Source organism: Cygnus olor, chromosome 2 (assembly GCF_009769625.2).
Source record: "Cygnus olor isolate bCygOlo1 chromosome 2, bCygOlo1.pri.v2, whole genome shotgun sequence".
Classification (NCBI taxonomy): Eukaryota; Metazoa; Chordata; class Aves; order Anseriformes; family Anatidae; genus Cygnus; species Cygnus olor.
Genome location: NC_049170.1, coordinates 5,199,757 through 5,222,168, shown reverse-complemented (window position 1 = coordinate 5,222,168; position 22,412 = coordinate 5,199,757). Strand labels below are relative to the sequence as shown.

Here is a 22,412-nt window from a genome sequence, read left to right as displayed (position 1 = left end):
TGGAAGAGCAGGACAACGACAGCCATTTCTGTCCCTAGACTGTGCTGAGGCCAGCAGGGCTTTCCTGAGTGCTGCATGAGGTGGGCAGCGTTGTTTGGCCTTGGAGTTTCATCCCCCCTCGGCCTGAAGGCATTTCCACCACTCAGTACGATGTTCCCCTGCCCAGCCCCAGCGTGCTCGCTCGGTTACTAAAACCTAAACCAACTTCTGTGTCCGAATTAAGCTCCCGAAACTACACAGACCTAAAGCAGGAACGCACTGTAGGGGATGGCACGCCTGCTGCAAAACAAGATAAATGTTTGGCAGCTCTCCCACTCCTACATAACCCAAAAAAAGAGGACAAATAGCTGCGCGGCAGCTTGCTTCGTTCTTTTTCTTACAAGACCATAGGCAGGAGAGCCCAGGCCAGTCCCACGTCCCCCTGTGGTCCCAGCCCCACAGAACGACCCCACAGAACAACCAAAGCAAGACCCGCTGCATTCAAGCGGCCCTGCTGCCAAAAATCTCCTGCCAAGATCCTGACAGCTACCGGTGGGAAGTTTCTAGATGGTAATCGGTCTCCACATTGGGGTTATAATGATAGAATTAAAAATAAATTGTTGCCTTCAAAGAAATTCCTATGGATATTTTTCACCTTAGCCTCCTGCTGTCAGTCCAGCTAACCACAGGTAGCATTCACAAAGCCCAGCTGATAAGCACTTGCAGGGCACAATTAATATGATTTGTCCACATTAGAACTCACCCTAAAATCGCCTGTTTTTGTTTATTTCCCCCCCTCGGTAGCCTCCGAGGAATAGCTCAGCTGTTTACGCTGCAAACAACTGCAGTTAGGGGAAAGATCACCATCCCCCACATCCCTTCTTCTGGCCTTCCTGTAAGTCACTGGGGTTGGCCAGGACCAGAAGCAATCCATCAAGCACGTCTACGCTAAAAATGCTGCAAAATAACCCCTTCGTAATCCTTCTGCAGTTCCATTGCATTTCTGCAGTTTCCACGGCAATCCTTCTGCTCCCCTACCCGTATCAACGCAACTATTTCCTAACCACTCCGAACTATTGATCTGTGTAGTCCAAACACAAATGGAAATGATGCTGCCATAAAAAACAAAACAGTAGGGAACCGTGGGGCTCCCCAGTGCAGCTGGGGCTGCAGCACCTGCCTGATTACTGGGGCACCAAATGCCTCCGGCAGCCACCCCAGTTTTTAGGATTCTTGAGCACCCCATGGCATGTTGCAAGAAATATGCCGTGGCACAGAAGGTCTGGGGAAAGGACATATCACGGCAGATTTATTTCCCCAAAATATTATGAAAATCCACCAGCTCAAAGACCACAGCACAATTCACAAGGGACAGAGCTTACACAAACAGGGAAGACTTTTGGGATGTACTTTCAGAGCATTTTCCTTCACTCTCCCTCCCTCCTTTTGCCAAGAGGTGAAAGTGGAGCATTTTTTCCATACAGGGGATGCTTTGGACACTGAGTTATACAGTATTGAAGCAAGCACATTATCCATTAAGTTTCTTTTTTCTTTTTTTTTTTCCTCGGTTAAGAAAATTCAATTATTCAAAGAATCCAATTTAATCATCTAGTGCACATTTACAGGTGAGCCCAAGCGTGGAAGAGGCTGCTTCATCCCTTCCTTTAATGACGGATGAGCACCGTTTCCAAATACCTTTGAGAAGGCACAAGTTAAGACATGCTTCACCACCACCCAATAACAACGTGGGGTAATTACAACACCTGGGCAATGTTTGTGCCTGCTTTCTGGCCACAGGTTTTAAGTTCCTCACCCTAAAACTTATGTTCAACCCCAACGTCAGTTGTATCATTATGATTAACGTCAAAAAATGCAAGTTCCATGAATCAGTGACACTCCTCTTGCTCCCTTGCTTATGATACCAGTAACTGTTTGTATTGGATGTTTCCTGTGGTTTGTCCAGTGACATTTAGGAACATGGCTGGAAGGCAATTTGTGGGGAAAAAAAGAGCTAGAGATACGAAGTTTCCATTGAAACCATTGGATTTTGACACTCCCATTATAATTAAAGACAATAAAATATCCAAGTAATGTTGGAAAGTATCAACTGCTTCAAGTGACAACTGGGGACACTGAGCTGAGGTTTCCTTAAAACTTTGCATGAAGTGACAAAACACAATGCTGCATTGTACTACTTAATAGGATACACATACTGCAAGGCAAAGAGGAAAAGGTCAACCCCACGAACTAAGACATCCAGTTAAGGAGAAATGGATTCACTTTTCACTTTTCCGCCCCACACATCCATCTTTTAGGACAAGTGACTTCACAGATTTCGTGCCATGGCTCCTGGGCTATAGAACACATTTTTAAATCCAGGGTAAAGAAAAAAAAAACAAATCAAAAGAAAACCAAAACAAGAAGCAGGCATAGCAGACTTCCTGCTTTGTTTTTAATCACTGATAATGCACATGTGCAGTGTACCACTAGGAGCTTGGGGCTGATTATATATTGAAGAAATGAGAGGTGCTCATAATTTGATAGTAAGGTCTGGAGTAGTAACATCCTGATTTATTCCCTTATCACAGGGAGCAAGAAATCCAGTAGTGGTATCACACTATTTTGTTCCATGTATTCTGGAAATGACATTAAGTGTAAGTAGGAAGTACTGCTAGTTGAGGTCTTTAATATTTAAGGAACAATTTAACTTCTGGCTTCCACAAAATATAATTGTGGTGTTTGGTGTTTGTATACTACTAATTACAGATACTTTTTCTTATTAATAAACTAATTGTTGCGTAAGTAAGGCAATGGAAAAACATATCTCGACAGCCTCTTGTCTGAACATGCAGCTTGGTGTTTTTTTCCTTGAGTCACTTCAGGCAACCAAACTGAGCATAATCTAGGAGTAAGAAAGTGCATTAAATGAAAAATATCACTAAAGATGATGTCATGGGCTTATACTTCTTGCTTATAGTGACAGTACAGCAGAAAATGTAATTACATACATGAATATTCCATACTGGAAGAATATACTCTACTACACAATGCCAAATAGCTTGAAATGCTTTTCCAAAGTCCACTTAAAAGGCACTGACAGAAGAGCTCACACATTCTGCCCACTTAAATAAATCAAGAGTGTGCACCAACAGCATGCCCACAACTGGAAAACCTAGCCTGAAACAAGTCACAAAAACATGCACTAACAACAACGTGCAGCCCAGCCCTGTACCAAACCAGAGAGGTAATCCTTTTTGGTCATGGAGTTTAAAGCAACTCCAACAAACAGTAAGTAAATCATTCCAAAAAGCATATCCCAACTAGAATTACCCTGACTTTGAGGAATTAAATTCCAATAGTATTATACGAATTATTCAATGATCATATCAGCTTATTTTCAGCAAAATAATGGTTCCTTTTCCCTCAGGAAATTACGATAGTACTTGCAGGCACCACTCAAGTGCTAGCAAGAGCTGGAGTTATAAAAGACCCTTTACATTTTTTCTTCCCATACAGATAATGTATTCTTCAAGTTCATTTCTACCGAGGGAAGAAAAAAAGCTTTCAGCTTCATGAATAATACATTACAAATTTTAATATTAGAGAACAAATCTTCTTTTTGAGCCTCCAGAAACAGTACTGTATTTGCCCTATTACTTTGAAAGGATTACCGTAGACATTTGAATAGGGGCAGATCGTAAACTACTGTTTGTAAAAATCAAGCTGTAATGAAGTATTTCACCATTTATCATACCGACTCTAAAACAGTAATATAGAGCTTTACGACTGCCATCAACAAAGATAATCACTTACCGTATCCACAATAAGGAGTTTAATGCATTTTGTTATAGTCTGAAGCGGAACAGATCTCCTCAGCCACTCACCCAAAACCTGCTTGTTTACAAGGCAGAGACAGGAGAAAACTGATTTTGAGGCAGGCACCTCTACACCGCATCGCTACCACGAGACGCAAATAAAACCGAATACCACAAACAGAGCCATTTACGACACCAGGAATTCTTTCACGGAGCCGATGGAGCAAAACAAGCATCTGGTAAAGGGGCCGGCAGGTTCCCGACAGGAGAAGAGCCCTTCCCCGATCTGCAGCTGCTCCGGCCTCCATTCTGCAGCGAGGGCTTCCTCCTCCTCCTCCTCACGCCTGTGTAAAAGTAAACAAACTGCGGAACACGAACCCGGGCGGTTCACAAATCAGAAAGCAAGAGGCCCATCAGACAGCTACCGTACGTGTATTTTTAAGTGCTTGCTTCTGGCAGCGCTGCGTTAGAAGCCAGCAAAGTCGAGGTCAATTCCCGGGAGCCTTCAAGGATCTTTTCCAGGAAGCCACCAGCGAGTTCATGACACTTGAGGAACTGGACAAGGTGTCCTCTGAGAAAGGAGCTTACGCACTACCAGCTGCAGAATAAAAGCTGAACCTAACAAACAAGCCTCCTCGCCTCCATTCCTCTGTGTTGCTCCTCTGCAAGGATCAGCAGAGCAGGGGAGGGATTTCACAGGCAAAAGAGGGTCTTCTTGTGAAGGTGACTGGAAGAAGTTTGTTACGGACCTGCCCAACATGGCTGCAAGGACAGGGCTAAGCCAACTTTTTGCCCTGTTACCCACCGAAGGGACTTTTTCTCCTTTCTCTTCTTTAAGGCACCGTGTTCTGCGAGAGCTGGAACCCTCTGCTCATCAGCACAGCCACGGAGGGGGAGAAGGGAGAAGTGTCATCTTTTACTACAAACGCTTTTTAAACGATTACAAGCTAAGTTATTGGCACTCAGATTTCATGTGGGCTTGGATTTTCAGGTGGCTCTCCATGTTCCTAAAACAAGGCAAATCTGAGGTGCAAGACTCGAGAAAGACAGACTCGCTAGCGGCCGGTGTGTAACCAACCACCCCGCAAACACTGCTGGATCACCAGCTCCCAGAGCAGAGACTGTGCAAGGCAGCTGTAAACCCTATCAAAACCAGACTTATCAAAAAAAGGAGCTGGGGTCCCAGCAAGGTGCGGGGATCAGGGTTGCCAAGTCACTTGGCCCTGCAGCGCTCAAGTGAGGGGCTGGGAGCCTCCCCTTACAGAGCCGTGGCTGTGAATTCCTCATGTTACTTTTCCAAGAACTTCCATTTCCCCACTCCTCAACATTCGCTTCAGCCTCAAATAATAAACCTCATACGAGCTCTTCACCTCAACGCTCGCAGCAATAAAAACCCTCTTGCTTCCCGAGCTGTTAACAACACGACAAGCTGCCAGCTCTGGCTGCCCTCGCCTACCTCCTGCGCTCAGCGCAGCGAAAGGGCAGCTCTGCAGCGACTGCCCCAAACGCCAGCCCCGTCCCGCGGCAGGAAGCCCTCCCAGCAGCCGCTGGCACGCACCGGAGAGCCGCCCAGCCGCTGTTTGTCCATTACCCTTTTTCCTTTCGGTGACCGTTTTGTGCTCGCCAGCACTCTCCTCCCCTTATACAGGAAGCCGGGGCCTCAAGCTTAAGCCTGCGCGTTCAGTTCGGGTCTGTTCCAGCTACTACTGCGAGCAGATTCTTCCAGCAAAAAAAAAAAAGGCTCCCGCAACCGAATCTTTGCTGCAAACTGCACGGAGAGATGATTTCTCCTGATTTTCTGGCAGAAAAGTGAAGGAGAGAAAGATTAAAGAGTTACTCCGGTTGAACAAATGCGCCACGCTGTTTATCAAGACGGGGCGCAGATGATCCAAATCCAAAGGTACAAACAAACCTTGCAAACATCCCTACGAGCAGATAACCAAGTGTGTCCCAGTATCTTCCTTCACATGCTTCGACACGACCACGCTTCGGCCTCTCTGTGAGCCCGACGCAGCCACGCTTGAGCACTTTCGGTGGCTTCTGTGGGGGCTCGGGGAAGCGGCAGCGATAGCGCGTTTGTGGGAGATGGTAGAAAGATGAGGAAGATGCGGTTGCAAGCAGAAGACCTTGGTTATGGGAGCCGGGGAACCCACTGCAACGGGCTGAGGGGGTAAAAGGAGGAAGAAGGAGCCTACAACTCTTATTTTTGTTGCGGTCTGAAGTCAGTTGAGTTTCTCTGCACTAAGAAGGCACCTACGGCCTCTCTGCTCCACGCCAGCCTCAACCACGCCATCAGCCCCTTCCATCCTCACAACAGCTTCCTTCCTTTCAGCTAGAGTGTGAACCACCTTTTCCTCTCTCCTGGCCATTACAACATCACCAGGACAGCCTCAGTCTGTTCCTCAGGAGCAAAAAATCAAGTAAAATTTGAATTTCTGCATCTTGCTACACAGCATTTTGTAGTGCTGTGTCCCCCCCACCTACTCAACAGCTTCCTCAGCTCCACCTCCCTGAACCTCACAGCCTAAAATAAGTTAAAAAGGAACCATCATCCTTTTCAATTATTTTGGCATTTTCTCCATGGCTGCTGTTAGCTAAATGCACACACTAAACGAAGACAATTGCCCGAACCGCATGCCCAGCACTTCTAAGACAGGTGGGGTGCCCCATTTCCCAGGCTCACCATTCCTCCAGCGGCCAAGGCTAGCAGCCAACGTCACCGTGGTTTTCACTGGGCTATTCAAAATAATTTTACAGCATTTCAGACAGCACAGCAACAGGTTACTGTCGACTTCAGCACCAACTGCTGTATCAAGAGCCTCATCAAAACAAGCCGATGCATCTCCAAATGCCTGTGGTCAGCTGAATAACTGCAGCCACCTCACCAGAAACACCACAAGATGCGCGAAGGGCACCACAAAACCCGGTATCTGAGCCCTTCCCCTAAATTCGGCCAGGCCCAAACAACAATCCCTCAGGGTATTCTGCAAAAATCATTTGATATGGGCAAGAGAAGAGGCAGTTGCTCCAAAGGGAGGGAATGGCCAAGAGGTTGCTCCAAAAGGAATGAAGAAGGGCCACTGATTTAAGAGATAGTTGAACTGATTTCTCTCTTCTAGGTTACTGGATGCTGCTGATTCAAGGTGTGTCCGGTGGTAGGAATGAACTGAATTCTTTTAAATGCTCACACTTTACCTCACATTCAACTACAGAGATCCCCCGAGCATTTACATCTAACATCTCATAATGCAATGGCATGAAAAAGAGAGAAGAAAGGAAGCGCCTATATGCAGATAACCATCTGCAGAAGTAACCACACCAACATACCTTTGCTTTATTAAAAAAAAACATATGCCAACTTCAGCCCTATTTTGATTTCTGTTGGCAACCCAACTACTGAAATGCTGTAGTCACATCAGTTGCAGAGAAAACAAGCAGAAAGCACATGGAGATCTAACCCATTCTCCTCTACCAATAAATAAGTCCAAGCAACTACTTCTGATAGAATCTCTCTAATCCAGCTTTTTTTTTTTTTTTTAATTTTCATTAAGTTTTTAATGACCGGGACTCCACAATCTCCACAGCCATGGGAAATGGCCTCCATTACCTCCATTCTTCAAAAACGTTTCTAATACTAAGCTCCAACAAAGGAGATGCAGATCAAAGCCTATCACTTCTTGTCCTATCCCACAACAATAGAGAGAACAGATTGTTTTTTACAGCAGCATTTATTTCAGAACTGAAAAAAAAAAGTCTGTTTTTTTTTCTTCAGGATTAAAAAAAAAAGTCCTCAATTTGTTCAATCTTCACTACTGGTCAGATTTTTAGTATGATTTCTTTCTCCCTGCTCCTTGGAATGCTCTCAAATTCAAATGCAGTGCTCAACGCTTTACAGAGCAGTTCAGAAGAAGTCTTTCCAAAGCAGAGTACAGCAGGACGACTTCACTGTTCTTACAAATCAGCTGTCATGTTGGAATGCGTAAACAGGCATATATCTTTTTTACTGCTGTGTGACCGATCTGACTATTACAAAAGTCTCAGGATTTTGTACGGACTAGCAAGACAACTAGTTGCTCTTTCTTCTCGGTTTTTGCAGGGGATTGCTCCATGCAATCTTGAAACAGTCTGATTAAGCAGCATGAAAAACACAGGATATAGATTTAGCTCATCCAGTCCCTTTCTACTTTCAGTCCAGTCATCCAGTATGGCTTTCATTTTGGTACCTGTAAATTTTGTATATTCTCCACGGCATCATCCAGGCCATTAATGACTGACGGACCCTGCATGGTCCCACTTCCCACACCCCTTCAAAGGCCCTGAACTACTACACACTATGCAAACACTTCCACACCCATTTTATAGCAGTTTATATGCACCACGTTTTTCTAGTTTTGAATCTTAAAAGCTTCACTTCAATTTGTCATGATGTATTAGTTTTTCCTTTCCTTCTAACCAAGCCACAGAAATAAGTTCAGTTGCTTTAACGTAATTTATTTTTGAAAGGAAAATCTGTTGAATGTCATCTGTTTCCTTGTTTTCTTGCAAGATTTCTTAGGCCTTCATGTTCATTCTTGAAAACGGGAATTAGAAATTATGAATCAGGCAGCCTAAGTACCACATTTCTTCTTTTTTTTTTTTAAGAACCTTATTTACTCTTCTCGAGGTAGCGAAGATAACTCGAGGTTCTAAAGTTCTGTAGTTTCACACCAGCCACTAAGCATCCAGTGATTTAATTTGCCATCTGCTCTCAATTAAAGTCTTAGCCAAAGACTGATACAAACTTCCCCTCCTCCATCTTAATAAAGTATTTTAGCATCACAAGTTGCTAGCTTCCTTTTCCTGCTGACAGCTGCCCAGATCTTTCGTCTTCCTTTCACTACCACAATATTTGAGGATTCTTTGTCTTCCTCAGAGCCCTGCATCCACTGCTAGGTGCACGTCCTGGCAAGCACAAAGCACAGAAAAGATAAGAAGTAGTAATAAATAAGTAAATAAAAGTCGGAGAAGCCAAAATATTCTTTTACAGTTATCCCTGCTCAAATCAACCCATCTAAAAACTAGGTCAGGCTCTCTGCAGGCTCCCTTCCTTCTTTCATGTGCTGGAGAAACTTACCAAGTTAGTTACTGTATTTTCTATCTTTAATTTGAACTGGGACAGTTTGTGCTGGTCTCCATAAGAAAAAGTTGTCAAACTGCTACCTCATCTAAGCTCTTGCTGTCAGGTTTGCATCTTTAAAAACTCCCCGAGTTGTCTCCCCCAGTTCCCGGTTTACTGAGGTGTGCTACCTCGTAGCTCACTGCTCGTTATGTTTTCACTCTCTCTCCCTCTCCCCCTTCCCCAAAGGATGCCACCATTTCACACCTACCCTTTCTGAGCTACCTGCCAATTCTGTGCTCTCACCTATGGTTCAGAATCTCACCTTGAAGCATCTCTCCCTGCTGCCCTTCCTACAGGGAAACACTGTTCTGAATGCTCGGAGAAGATGCTGGGTAGACATGTCCTGCCGTACTCCTTCCCTTGGCATCTAGTTGTAAAAATCACATTCCTGCTGTCTTCTGGGGCTTCAATCACTTTGGAACAGTGATACAACATGTAAGACACTTGCTGAAGAATTGTGAATTGTACCATCAGTAGCATTCTCTTCTACAACCCAACAAGCTAGAGACGTGTTTTCATGAAACTTGGTCACTACAGAAGCTCGTTGATGCTATCGTTATACTCTAAGTTTTACTATTTGTAACATTTGGCCTCAGTCTTTCTGGATAACTCCACAAAAGAAGTTCAAATAATTAGCTCGTGGGCCAGGAGGGTGTTTGCTGCCTGGCAGAGGCTTGTGCAGCTGCCAGACCGTGCTGTCGCAGGGCGGCGGGATAAAGCCAGCCATGAAGGCCCATCGCTGTGATGTGCCAGTGGTGCTGCACAGACATTACACCTGAGCTCTGTATCACTTTCACTGCTCCTGTTCGTACAAAGCACGTCTTAGTCCACCCTAAAATACGTGTGCTGTGCGAACACGGGCTGTAGGCAGTCTTTTTCTGCACCAGAGGTGACTCCAGCATCTCCCCGGGGCAAGATATTTGGTTACAGAGGCATCATCCATCCCAGGTGAAGGGATCTGCCCAAACTGACATTCCCTCCTGTGACAATCTCTGTGCTTTCCTCCCTTTCCAGATCCCTTCCCCTCACAACCACCGCTTTCACCATGTCTGCCACGACACGTACATCACACTGATCTGTTTTCACAAATGCGTAATTCACCTCAGATCTTCTTATAAAAATATTTGCTTTAACAAATCTTCATGGCTAAGTGCAATAAATAGGAGTTATTTTGAGAGGTGCACCTTAATCCTTAAGAGATGAATCTTATTTTCTTACTAAGACAATTTCAGGTTGTTTTTCAAAGTCTAAGAGGTGCCAGAGAGGCAGCGACACACAGAAGCGAGCTCTAATTCTGCTCAAATCCCTCCCGAAGCACCTCTCGACAGGGCACACTTCTCATTTTGATCGAACAAGGATCTGCCTACAGTCATTTCTTCTGCCCAAGTGGCAAAGCTGCCTCCTGTAAGGAAGCTGTCATGAAATCAATGTTTTCACTGCAAGGCTAACCACACTGAGCTGCAAGGGTTTTTTGTTTGTTTGTTTCATGGGAAAGAGAAAGAGAGAACCAGAAAAATGCTTTGTGCAGTTTTCTACTGTTTCTTAAATCATCTTTGAAGACAATATGAGTGTTGGTAAAAATGCAGCTTCGCAGGCTCAGCAGTCAAACACTTACGGGTTTCCTTAACATTTTCTGTATAGGAAGCAAATGAACTGACCTCCAAAACTTGAATCAGTATTAAATATCCTCACAAGGACAGAAAAAAATTACATTGTGGCTGTCCTGAGTATATTTTTCCCCCCCCAAAACACACTACCTCCAAAATCAGCATTTGTATAAGTCCAAATGTTTAGAGTAATAAAAAGCTTAAACATTAACAATCCTCCCCCACCGAAAAAACAAAATCAAAAAACAACTCAACCACCACCACCAAAAAAACAACTGCAGAGTTCAAGGAGCCCCAATAAAATAAGAAATCAGAATGGATGTTCAAGGCTGCTGAATGCTGCAGCTCAGACCAACACTAGTAGGTTCCCACCCCATTTCAAGCAATAGCCATCGTCGTTACTGAACTATACAACAGAGATTACAAAAGAGATCCCTGAACTTACAATCTGTTGTAAGAAGAAATGCTTCTAGCACCACACCAAATCCAGATGATCGTTTGACACACGCATGCTTAAATCTGTTCAGCCGTTCTGCATATATATATGCATGCCAAGCAAATGAAGAGAATCACATTTGTAGTGATGAATGAAATGACTACAGGCACATTTGTAATGTTTCATGTCAACAGTGACATGTTCATTGATCAGGTTTTCAACATGTACAACCACCTTTCCATCACGAGACTTCTTCGTGCAGACTCCAGTACAAGCAACCGTGACAATTAACAACATGCCTGGCACGCTCGTCTCTGCAGGTAGCTCACAAAGTCCAAAAGAGCGGGGAGAACCCGATGAATCCAAGCAAAACTTAGCTGGGAAGATGACAGCGTGAGATCAGACTTCCAGGAACGAAGTACCTACCTGATGATCACTGATTAAGGAACAGAGCCACCATCTTGTTTTACAAAGAGGAGGTGCACATGAAGAACACGGTTTTCATGGGCAGCAATGTAAGGAGTCAGGATCACAGAATGGTTTGGATCAGAAGGGACCTTAAAGCTCACCTAATCCCACCCCCTGCCATGGACAGGGACCCCTCCCACCAGCCCAGGCTGCCCCCAGCCCCATCCAGCCTGGCCTTGGGCACTGCCAGGGATGGGGCAGCCACAGCTCCTCTGGGCAGCCTGGGCCTGGGCCTCACCACCCTCTGAGTGAAGAATTTCTTCATTAAATCTAATCAAAATCCACCCTCTTCTAGTTTAAAGCTGTTTCCCTGTGTCCTACCACCACACCCCCTGACCAAGAGTCCCTCCCCAGCTCTCCTGCAGCCCCCTTTAGGCCCTGGCAGGCCGCTGTGAGGTCTCCCCGGAGCCTTCTCCTCTCCAGGCTGAACAACCCCAACTCCCTCAGCCTGGCTCCACAGCAGAGGTGCTCCAGCCTCTGAGCATCCTCGTGGCCTCCTCTGGACTCACTCCAACAGGTCCCTGTCCTTCTGGTGCTGGGCCCCAGAGCTGAACACACTATAACAAATGCTGCAAATAGTGGCAGAGCTAACAAACAGCATGATCTTAAGGAACGTGCCAAAAATAAGCTGTCAAAGGGCAGATTCCTGCCTCTGACAGCAAAAGACTTGCCCCTAGATCAAGCAGATTGTTGCCCCTCACAAACAGAGCAAGAATGATGACCAGCAGCCCGTGTTTTGCAACATTCAGCAAAGATGGAAAAATAACCCACCTTCCTGAGCAGGAGTTTTACTGTAAATGCTTCACTTATGGCTTTGCTGTCCCCTAACAGAATGCCCATTAATCGGCTAATCCACTTACAGATTTTTTTTAAAAAAGCTTCTGTTGAATTAACCAATGAAACACTGTTGTAAAACCTGCCCTGCCTTCCCCTGCCATTTCACTGCATGACAATTAAGACCACATCTTATTACACCTCTTGGTATGTTAATCTTAAAGCAAAACACTGGAGTGAAACTCTAATATTGTCACCAAAGCAAACAAAAATATGAGAAAACACACAATTGACTGTAATAGAGATGTATGCCTGAATACTGTGGGACACCAAAGCAGTAATTAAAACATCAAATTGTTTCATTTGACAGAATTAACAGACTGTAAGCAACCTGCTATGAAGACATGGCTTAAAGAAAGGAGAGTGGCTCTTATGGACTTGTTGATGCTATGGCAATAAAACAAAGGGCACTGCACATGTAAAGCTGACACTAAAGAAAGGATATGTCAGAATTTTATTGGGAGATGCAAAATAATTTTATATATTTTTTTTCTTTGAAGACAGGATTCAGAGGTTTTGTTTTGTTTTTTTAAGTGCAGATTTTCTACAGAAATATCTACCCCATTCTTTTTGGAAGCTTCTGCACTGAAAATTAATGCTTATGGTATTCTGATGAATTGCTAAAATAACCATTTTAAAAAAAATTATGGTATAAATTCTTCCTGAGGCCATGTGAACCACAGACTGCATGAAGCATTAAACTATTTCACCTCTGTAGGTTCTATGCTAAAATAAGAAGTTAGGGCAAAAAGTAGCACCTAGAAGGCATTCATCTTACAAGTCTTAGGAAAGCAAAATCAAACACCAGAGAAAGATTGTCATACCCACAGCAGTTAAAAAAAAAAAAAAAAAAAGAACTCCACCACCAAAAAATCCCCACCTCGTCTCAATTGTTTCCTGTAACCTCAGAAGAGCATTTTGCAAATACGGGTGAGCTCTCTCCTGTTGCAGTCTTTAACCCTGCTCCTCCTACACCTTTGTGCAGACACGACTGTCAGCAGTTCATTTTTACAGCTGAGGAAAATCAAAGAAGTATTGAAAAGAAAGGAGGCTAACTGCAAGTATAAGTAACTGTTTATTGGAGTAACGATGTAAGTTTTGAAGGATACAAACTCCAGCCTGAAATTTGTGTCTCTTCTGTGCCCTGCAGAATCTCCTGATGAGGAAAGGAACCGGCACAGACAAGAAGAGGCAGTACTAATGAAAGGTTGAAATGGTGCCCCAAACCAACACGGTCTTCAGATGTTGTTGCTGTCCTCTTAAAACCCAACTTTCTCTCTCCCCATGAAGTCTGCACGTCATCACCTTATGCTACGATCCTATAATCTATTGAAATCTCTATACATTTGGAAAAAAAATAAGTAATGCACAGAAAAATGAAAAAAAACGTTGTGAGATGGCAAGTTATTTAAAAGTAACCCAATATCTAAGTTTCTTGTTCAAGAACACTGAGCTGATTATGGATCGTCATGCCATTTCTGGAGGGAGACTGCGACTACCTGGTACCAGTAAAGTCCTTGGTGTATTTTTTGGCAGAGCAGTGACAAAGCCCCAAAGCTTCCTCACGCTCACACCATACCGCATACAGACACTATCATAACTGCTCACTGAGATCCTGTACGTTCAGCTTCCGTGTGTTTTTACAGAAAAAGTATCACGCTGCCATGCAAAATTGCTGCGGGTTATTATGAACGGTCAACTTCCACCACAAAGAAGGTTGAATTTTAAAAGCATAAAGAACTCATATGAATTTTAAATTCAGGGAGACAGAAGGTGATTTCAGGATTACACTGTGTGACAACAGCAAACTACTCAGGAATGAGACTGTTACATAGTTAGGACCACAGTTGTCAAGGAGTTAAAAATAATAATTGTAACGAGCTCATTCTTTCCCCTTCCATCTTTGAAAAGGCGAGCTGATAGCACTGTGACCTTCACATGAATACATACACGAAAACTGTTTGTCTACAACTGCAGCTAAGCATCCCTGTGTATTTTGTAGGACGGCCTCAAAGTGGGTATAGGAAAGCCAAGAAGGTTCATTTTATTCTTCATTTTTGGGGAGTTTTGTTTGCTTTTTAAGAAAGAACATACTGTTGCTCTATTTGAAACAGGAACCAACATAACATTTCTATTAACAGTATCTTTTAAGCTCACCTGTTTCTAGCTTAATTAAGAGACCAGGCTTTTACACTGCTTAGGCTTTTACTGTGCTGAACAGATGCAAACGCTATTCCCATAGAAGTTTGCTTCCTATTTCCTACCTTTTATGCTGCAGCTATCATCGCACAGCACAACAGCCCCCACCCTAACGTGCTCAAGAGGTAAAACTGGCATTTGTCAGTCCAACACACAGCAGATTCTGCCTTTGTCTTCACCCTCATCCAAATTACTTTTCTGAATGTGTCACTGGGCAATTAAAAAGAGTTCATGAGCAAATTACTAAGCCTTTTAGGAAATACATGTTAGTTGCCCACACCCTCTCAAGAACCACCATGTCAAATCCCTAACAAAAGGGTGCTGGGAAGGAGGAATATCCCTTTCAAAGGTCCTCAGCTGCCATTCTCATCAGTGGCTCACAGCCTTAAGCTTGACACGCAGTGCGACTTTGTTAGACAACAGCTTTGAGAGTGGGATTTTGTTTCTTCTAGAGAAGAGCAAAAGGAAAAAAAAAGAGAGACACTGGATAAACAAGCATTTTGTTATTCCTTTGCACAGGGACCTGCAGGTGACCCTTCCATCCTCAGCTGCTGTATGGAGCCAGAGGGCTGAGCACTGGCATTCACCTCTGTAGTACACTCTGTGGTCCCGTACACATATCCAGCAACTAACAGATACCTAAAGAAGCACACACAAATATTTCCAACTGCTGAAATCACATTAAAGGGTTAAGAAGATAGCACTGAAAAATAAAGCCACAAAATCCCTCTCTAACATTAGTCTGCCAGCCTCAAATGAACAATAAGCCTTTTCTTTTTTCTTTTTTTTCATGTAGCAGAAAATTAAAGCTCAGTATTTTAATCTTGAAAAACAATATTACCAAATAAGAAAACCTAAAAAGGGCTTGTATGACACCTGAAAGGTGATTTTTTTCTAAACTGACATTTACATCAGACTGAATTTTTAAAAGCCTTCAGTCATCTTTCCTCCAGCTTCATGCCAGCTGCCTTATTCTCCTTTTTCTCAGTTTTCTGTTTATACCCCAGAAATATCAGCCTATCTTTCTTTTTTTTCCTTTCAGATCCTTTCTATTTAGGCATCCTCATTCCCTTAAATTACTTCCTTGGACATTAATAGCAGAGGTAGTGCAATACCTCAGCGTGCCAGCAGAAATAAAATACCACCTTGTTAATCATTGATCACAGAAAAAGGGGGAAGAGTGTAACGGCTAAATGCCTTGTAAATATTTACTGAATCGCAAACTTGCATCATGAATCTTACTGTGCCAAGCTTCGGCAGGGAGCTAAGTTTCATCCTTAATATCAGAGAACAGGGCCATTAAAATCATACCACTGAGCAGACAGCTGAGCTTACAGATTGATTTAATCGGGCCCTTGGCTGTAAATTCACTGCCCCAACCCAAAACGCATAGCAAGTACCTGTGTTAAAATGACTCCCCTTGAACTAAGAGCTTAAGCTCTCACAAACAAAGTCCTGTCCAGGTGCCAAGCCGCACATACCTGCAGGATGAGACAAGGATCCAAAATTTTACAGCTTGAAGTTCACAGGAGGAGGAAGGTGGGAAATAGGGATGTGAAGGGAGGTTCTAGAAGAAGACCTGTGAAGCACTGATCTTACAAGAATGGTTTCTAGAGCAACAAAGTCAACACAAGTGAAGTTACAGGTGTTTTACATCCATGCTTTACAGGGGTACCTCCTATTAGACCCGACAGTTACCTTTGAAGAAATTGGAGTATCTGTCACCCAGAACATTTTGCTTTAGGAGAGCACCTTTAATACACTGAACGATGATCGTATCTACCCCGAGTCATCACAACTGAACAGTTACAACATTGTTAAACCTCTCATTCTCTCCTGTATTCCTGCTGCAAGCAGGTGTAGGAGTGCTGCGAGCAGAGCAGGGCTGAGATCCCCTGTTCCAGGCAGGATCCCAAAGCTCTGCCCAGCTCCTGCCCCACTGCTGAGAGCAAACTGAGACCCAGACATTGGCAGTGCAAGTCCAATGAAACTCAGAAAAACACAGAAACAGTCTTAGCTCTATAGAGCTATGAAAAAAAATCATTTTGCTATGAGCACAGTATATGTATGCTTCCTGAATGTACATCTTAAAAGAGAAGGATATTTACTTTTTTAATGGGATGTAGACTTCAGACTTCTTCCTGAGCAGTGCCCAGGACTATCAAGAGGTGTATGGGATGACGCCAGTCTGCATCCCCTCAAATACTCCTGTATTTCACACAACCCTATTTCCTCCCATGTAACCAACTTTAACAGGAATCCCCCTCCCTTTTCGTACCTTCCCTTCAATGCTGGAGATTTCAGAAGAGTGGGGAACTAAAAGCTTGTTACAATGACTTTTCATAGATAACTATGCAAAGGATCATGAATTTGCAAGTACGCTTAATTCAGAACCAGACAGTTAAAACAGATTTCTAAGCTTCTGTAGAAATGCTGAAGGGTGAGCATATAAAATGTTGGGGCTACTCACTCAGGAAGCCAGCTGCCAAAATACATCGGAGACGGAATTAGAAGAGGTGATATTTCATCAAATTCCCTTGCAGCTTTTCAGGTTCGTTAGCATCGTATAGGAACAGTGGACACCGCCAGAAAGGCCCCCGGAATAATGCAGCCTTTCCATAACCCTCTATATTGTTCTCCTGGCTGCCTGACAGACACAAGGAGAAGTTTCTCCACAGTGGCAGAACAACAGCCCCTGCTGATGCCGGCGTCAGGTTTGCCTCTGTGGAGGATCGCGATGTGACTTCAGTGTGACGCCAACCTCCAGAAACTGCGACCTGAAAATGCTTGCCAAAGCTTATCGGTGAGGGAAAGTTGGTAAATCTCTTCCACATTTTATTAAATTACTGATTAAATTCAGTGGGGTATGGTGGATGCTGGGGCGCGGATGGACTCCCAGCCCGCTGCAGGCCCACACTACCCAACACTCTTCAGAACGGCTTCACCACTGGAGAGCCCGTTTTAACCACCACCCCCAAGGCTACTAAACTTAGAGAAGCCGAACGCCACCAATACCTGTGGAAAATTTTTGCCGAGTTTTCCCTCTTTTCATCGTTTCTCTGAAGATGAGGCTAAAGATAAGCTGGGCACCTCCGTGTCTCCGGCCACACTGCAGTGCAGCCAGGAACCCGCGCGGCCTGCACAGCGCCTGGACAAAGTTGTGAAATTGGGATTTTGAACTCCATTCCACTTAACTTTACTCACAACCAAGGAGAGAGGTCAGAGAAAAGCTGCACATGTGCCCTTGCTTTTCATGGAGGCCCCAGGACTCAGCTCATGTCGCCCTAAAGCAGACCTCTACACAACGGATGATTAAAACAAAACCACCTTGTTCGGGTGCACACACAACAAAGCCACATGCTCGTTTTATACTGAACAAACTGGAAGAGGCTCTGACCTCCGATTTATCAAACAAATCGAGGAAAATTCTCCTGGTCCTGACCACCTGGAAGGCACAGCAACATTTCCATTTTTCAGTCACAAAAAGGCTTCCAGCGCTGCTAGCAACAGTTTGCGCATCTGACCGAGAATATTCCACCAGATATTTAAGTGCTGCACTATTTAAGACTCCTCCAAGCAAGGTAAATGACTGTAATTAAAATACTAGTGACAGCTGAAAGCCATGTTTCCGAGAGAATACTGCAAAATTAACAGCATCCGAGATGAGCAGTACAGCATCTCTTCTGGTCACGCGTCCTCAGCCGAAGCACAACAGAACATCTGGCTCAGCTTCTCCTCAAAAAGCACGGGAAGCCTGAAAGCAGTACACAGGTGGTGTTTGGGAACAAACAGCCCAAAAAAAGCCATCAGCAGCCCACTTGCAGCACCGGGCAGTGAGTGCACGGGCCCCGAGCCGCCTCCTGGCTCTGCGCAGGGCACGGCTAATTGCATGTGGTCTGACAGCAACAACAGGAGTGGCAGATTTGGGCACTCCAACCAAAAGGCAGGTCACAGTTTACAAGCAGAATGATATTTTTTTTCCTGTTAGCGTTCCAAGGACTACATTTGGCCTCTGGGAAGCGATATGAATAGAAGTGATGTTTTCCAGAGAGAAGGGTGCTAGCATTAGATTTCACCAAAACATTACCAAAGAAGTATCTTCAGGTTAAGCATCTGAGTCCTTATGCTGCTCCATTTACTTGACATGTTTTACTTTCTTTTCTAGAAGAATTATAAAGTGACCTCTCTAGTAAATGCTGCCCGCTCCCTTTCACTGAAACAGACCATAAATCAAGAATTTACCATGTTTATCTTCAACTCTCTTGCTCAATACATTTTTATTATTATTTAACATGCAAGCCAGCTGTTTACAGAGACGTTAATCCATGAAAGCTTCGCAAAGAAAAGAGAATTTATTGGTGTTTTGCCACTTAGTGAACTTGAGATTTATAAAGAAAGTGTTTCTGAATACTGGGTCCAAACAGCAGTCTTATCAGATACAGACAAATATCCAGTGTTTATTCTCTTGTAGCAATAGGCTATGCAACCTGAAGAAATATTTGGCTGCTCTATACGAAGAAATAGGAAGCAAAAGACAAACTACTTTCAAAGACATTTGCCTTCTGGACTTGGTCATCCTCTCTACAACTACATTTTATCAGCTATTTAACTGAAAATGTAAGATACAGATTCCCAGGGAATCACAGCTGCTGTACACATATGGTCTTAATTAAAGCAAGAATGCCCATTTACTCCTGTAAAATACCTCCCAACAGCCAGCTAGCTGACTATCACCTAACCAGCTATTAAAAAGGTGAAAACGGTGACCCTGTTTTCCAGTCAAAATCATTATCCATTCAAAACGGAGACCTTATTATCCAAACCAGAAATCTTCAGCTGACCTTATTAGCAGAACAGAAGATAAAGAGAGCCTTTTGCTACTTCAGGAAATCATCTCCACAATAATATATATATATATATTATTTTTCTCTTTTGGAAAAGCAGCATGTTTTTATCTTCCTTTAGCATCCACTGAAGACATTCTCAAAAATAAAACACACCTTACTTCTGTTTTAGTGCAAACACGACTCAACCAAATGCATATCCTTGTATGCTGGCATCCCTCTTTCTCAAGGGGTTGGAGGGAGTTTTGTGCAGAGCAAGCACCAGGTTACCTCGCTAAAAATCACACTGCTATGCCCCTCTGGGCATCATCTCAACATTGCCTTCTCACTCAGATTTTCATGATTGGTTTCCTTTTTTTGTCTTACATCTCTGCTGTTATTACTGTTTGTTTTGTTGCTTTATTTTTAGGAGCAGAGGGGAATCGTGTTTTATGTCACAAAGCTCCAGTGAGTATTTTAGGATATATAATTAGTAAAGATTACCAGTGTTATGCGAACAGACTTGGGTGAAAGAATTACTTTTGGGTTGTGGGGGAGGCATCGAAACCATCTGGTGCACAAGAACTCCAAACCTGTGCAAATTTTGTTTGAACAGCACCACAATAGCACAAGGTCAACCTTCAGTTCTGCACCTCAGGGCTCATTCTAGCATATTACACATTGCAAAATGGAGTGGCAGAGCTTCATTCTTTTTATTTAGGACATTTTCTGAAAGGACACTTTGAATAGAAATTATACAGCAAAACCTCCTTCTGATCTCATCTTTTCTTGAAATGTGGCAGAGTAGTCACCGAGCGCCTCTCAGCATCTAATGGGCATGGTCCCTTAGTGATGAACCTAGGGGCAGCTGGTCCTCCAGAGTGCATTAACGTTGTTCTTGCATCTGGGACAGGTTTTGTCTGAAACAGCTTCTTTTTCTCCTTTTAATAAAACTACAGTTCCGTAACTTGAGGCATAACAGTGTTTAGTTATTACATTTGAAGACAAAGAAGGTTTGATATAAGGGCATGGAACAGAATCCATCACTACCAAGACAACAGGTAGTGACATTTCTAAAAACTCATCTCTCGGAGCTCATTTGCCTGCCAGAGTGATGCTAAAAAAGGTGATTTATAGGAAAGTGCAGCAGTGATAGTACAACATGTAAATACAGGAATGAAACCTGAACAGATTCCTGCTTCAAAACTGCCAGGTTTCATTCCCGGTTTTGTCCGACCCTGTTCCTGCCATGACATGTTTAAAAAAGAAAGAGTGGCAGCAACTGCAGGGCAATGTGTTGGCCACCAGCAAGCCTTAGAGGGGGGAAAAAGTTTAGAATGTTAACAGCGAGGGCCCTTTGTAATAATACTAGTTGGTCAGGTAGTGTATCTATGTTGTCAGCACCCTTTTCAGTAGACAGCAAGAATTTGCTGGAGGCTTTTGAAATTTCTTCTGAGGCAGAATAAAAATTATTTGAATTTTAGGGCACAGTTTGCCTTACATTGTCGGTTTTATCGTGATAATCTGGAGACAAAAACATTTAGGTCTTCAGTACACTACACAATTAAGGAAGTTTCTTTTTATTTGTTTCACTTTCATTCTCCATTAAACTTCACCATACTTGCTTCCTTGACATCTTTAATCTCAACACAAGAGGGAATCTTCCAGAAAGATGGAAAAATTTTCAAGTGAGGAAAAAAAAGTCCAACAACTCTGTGCTCATGATAAACCCGATTAAACAAATCCACTTAAAATCTCATTCCTTTGTGGATAAGCACTTTACAGACCTCTACACTGATGCAAATTGTTTTACAGTTATGTTGTAAACCTCCTCCTTCTGGGACTTTTCAATTGATGTCAATTTGTAATTAGCAAATGAATTGCAATGAAGACTGCATTCAGCACTCTTTTGCCTTTTTTTTTTTTTTTTTTTTGATTCCCCAGTGAACACAGAACCCCCACCCTCTTCCCAAACCTCGCAACTTACTGATTCTCAACACGACCAGCTTCATATCATTAGAGTCAGGAGAACTGGCCGCCGGCCAATGAGCGGCTTGGCGAAGGGAATCATCTTCCAGCACGCACAACCCATCACACAGGAACCCCGGGCGCAAGTTCACAAGGAACGTGACTTCACATACTTGACACATTCAGTTGGTGTTTACATAAAGGTATTTTCTCCTCCTTCCCTAACTGGTGGGTGACAATTCATGCGCTGGAATGCAATCAGTACCTTTACAATACTACTTTTGTTGCTGTAAATGCAAACTGCAGTCAGTTAATCCCGTTTAGGAATTCCCAGGTAAATTATTCTGGCAACCAGTCTTCCCAAGGATTATACAGGTGCATGAGCAAACAGCTCCTTTTAGCCAAATTGGATGTTCTCCCTTTATTTCTGAAGGCATGCTGCATGATGGAAAAAGCCCTAGCATCCTTACTCTTTCGTTACTTTTCATGCATCTCCTCCCTTTCAACACAGCACAATATTCACTTGAGGTTTTTATATGATTTTAAAAAAGGAAACAGAAGAAATAAACGTCTCTGCTTTAAGAGCCAAAGCTGCCATGCTGTAGCAGTGATCCTGCATCAGACAAGACCAAGATCTTTATCTCACTAGATTTTAATAGTTCAGAAACGCAGAGGATCTCTCTTCTACACCGTTTTGGCCAATTTGCCAGGGCCAACCTGGCCATGCAAACGTTTCAGAAGTTCCTCATGGCTACACCATCTCTCTCCTCAAACACCTACCATCATTTCTCATAGCAGAACCATCCCTGACACAAACAACCAGCAGCACCAAATGTCTCTGAGCCCCTCAAACCTGAACATCATTAGAGCATGAAGAGGCAGCTGGTGTAATCCAGAAACTTAAGATGAGAATAAAAAAGGAGAGAATGCAAAATACAGCAAGGGAGATAATTAAAAATAAAAATCAAAGGTTCACTCCAAAAATCCCCATAAAATATTTGTTTAAACTTTTCTCCTGAAACATTTTGCTTTACGCTGCATTCCTCAAATTATGAACTTGTATCTAACTATTTTTAGTTTACACAAAGCCCTATAAACCTCGTTTTTTAGATTTGTGAGGCTTTC

At 43.3% G+C, this 22,412-nt stretch overlaps 1 protein-coding gene across 9 annotated transcripts in view; it reads right to left on the bottom strand.

Moving 5' to 3' along the window:
• The window catches only part of CTDSPL (CTD small phosphatase like), an 80,671-nt gene that overhangs the window by 49,695 nt on the left and 8,564 nt on the right, over positions 1–22,412 (bottom strand). Inside the window, exon 1 of one of the 9 annotated variants that reach the window (XM_040545745.1) lies at positions 3,967–4,334. The exons of the other annotated variants lie outside the window; for them this stretch is intronic. Within the exon in view, the coding sequence (XP_040401679.1) occupies positions 3,967–4,102 (136 nt within the window). The 5' untranslated portion in view covers positions 4,103–4,334. Of the gene's footprint in view, positions 1–3,966; positions 4,335–22,412 lie in introns of those variants that run through there. 9 annotated transcript variants of the gene reach the window in all.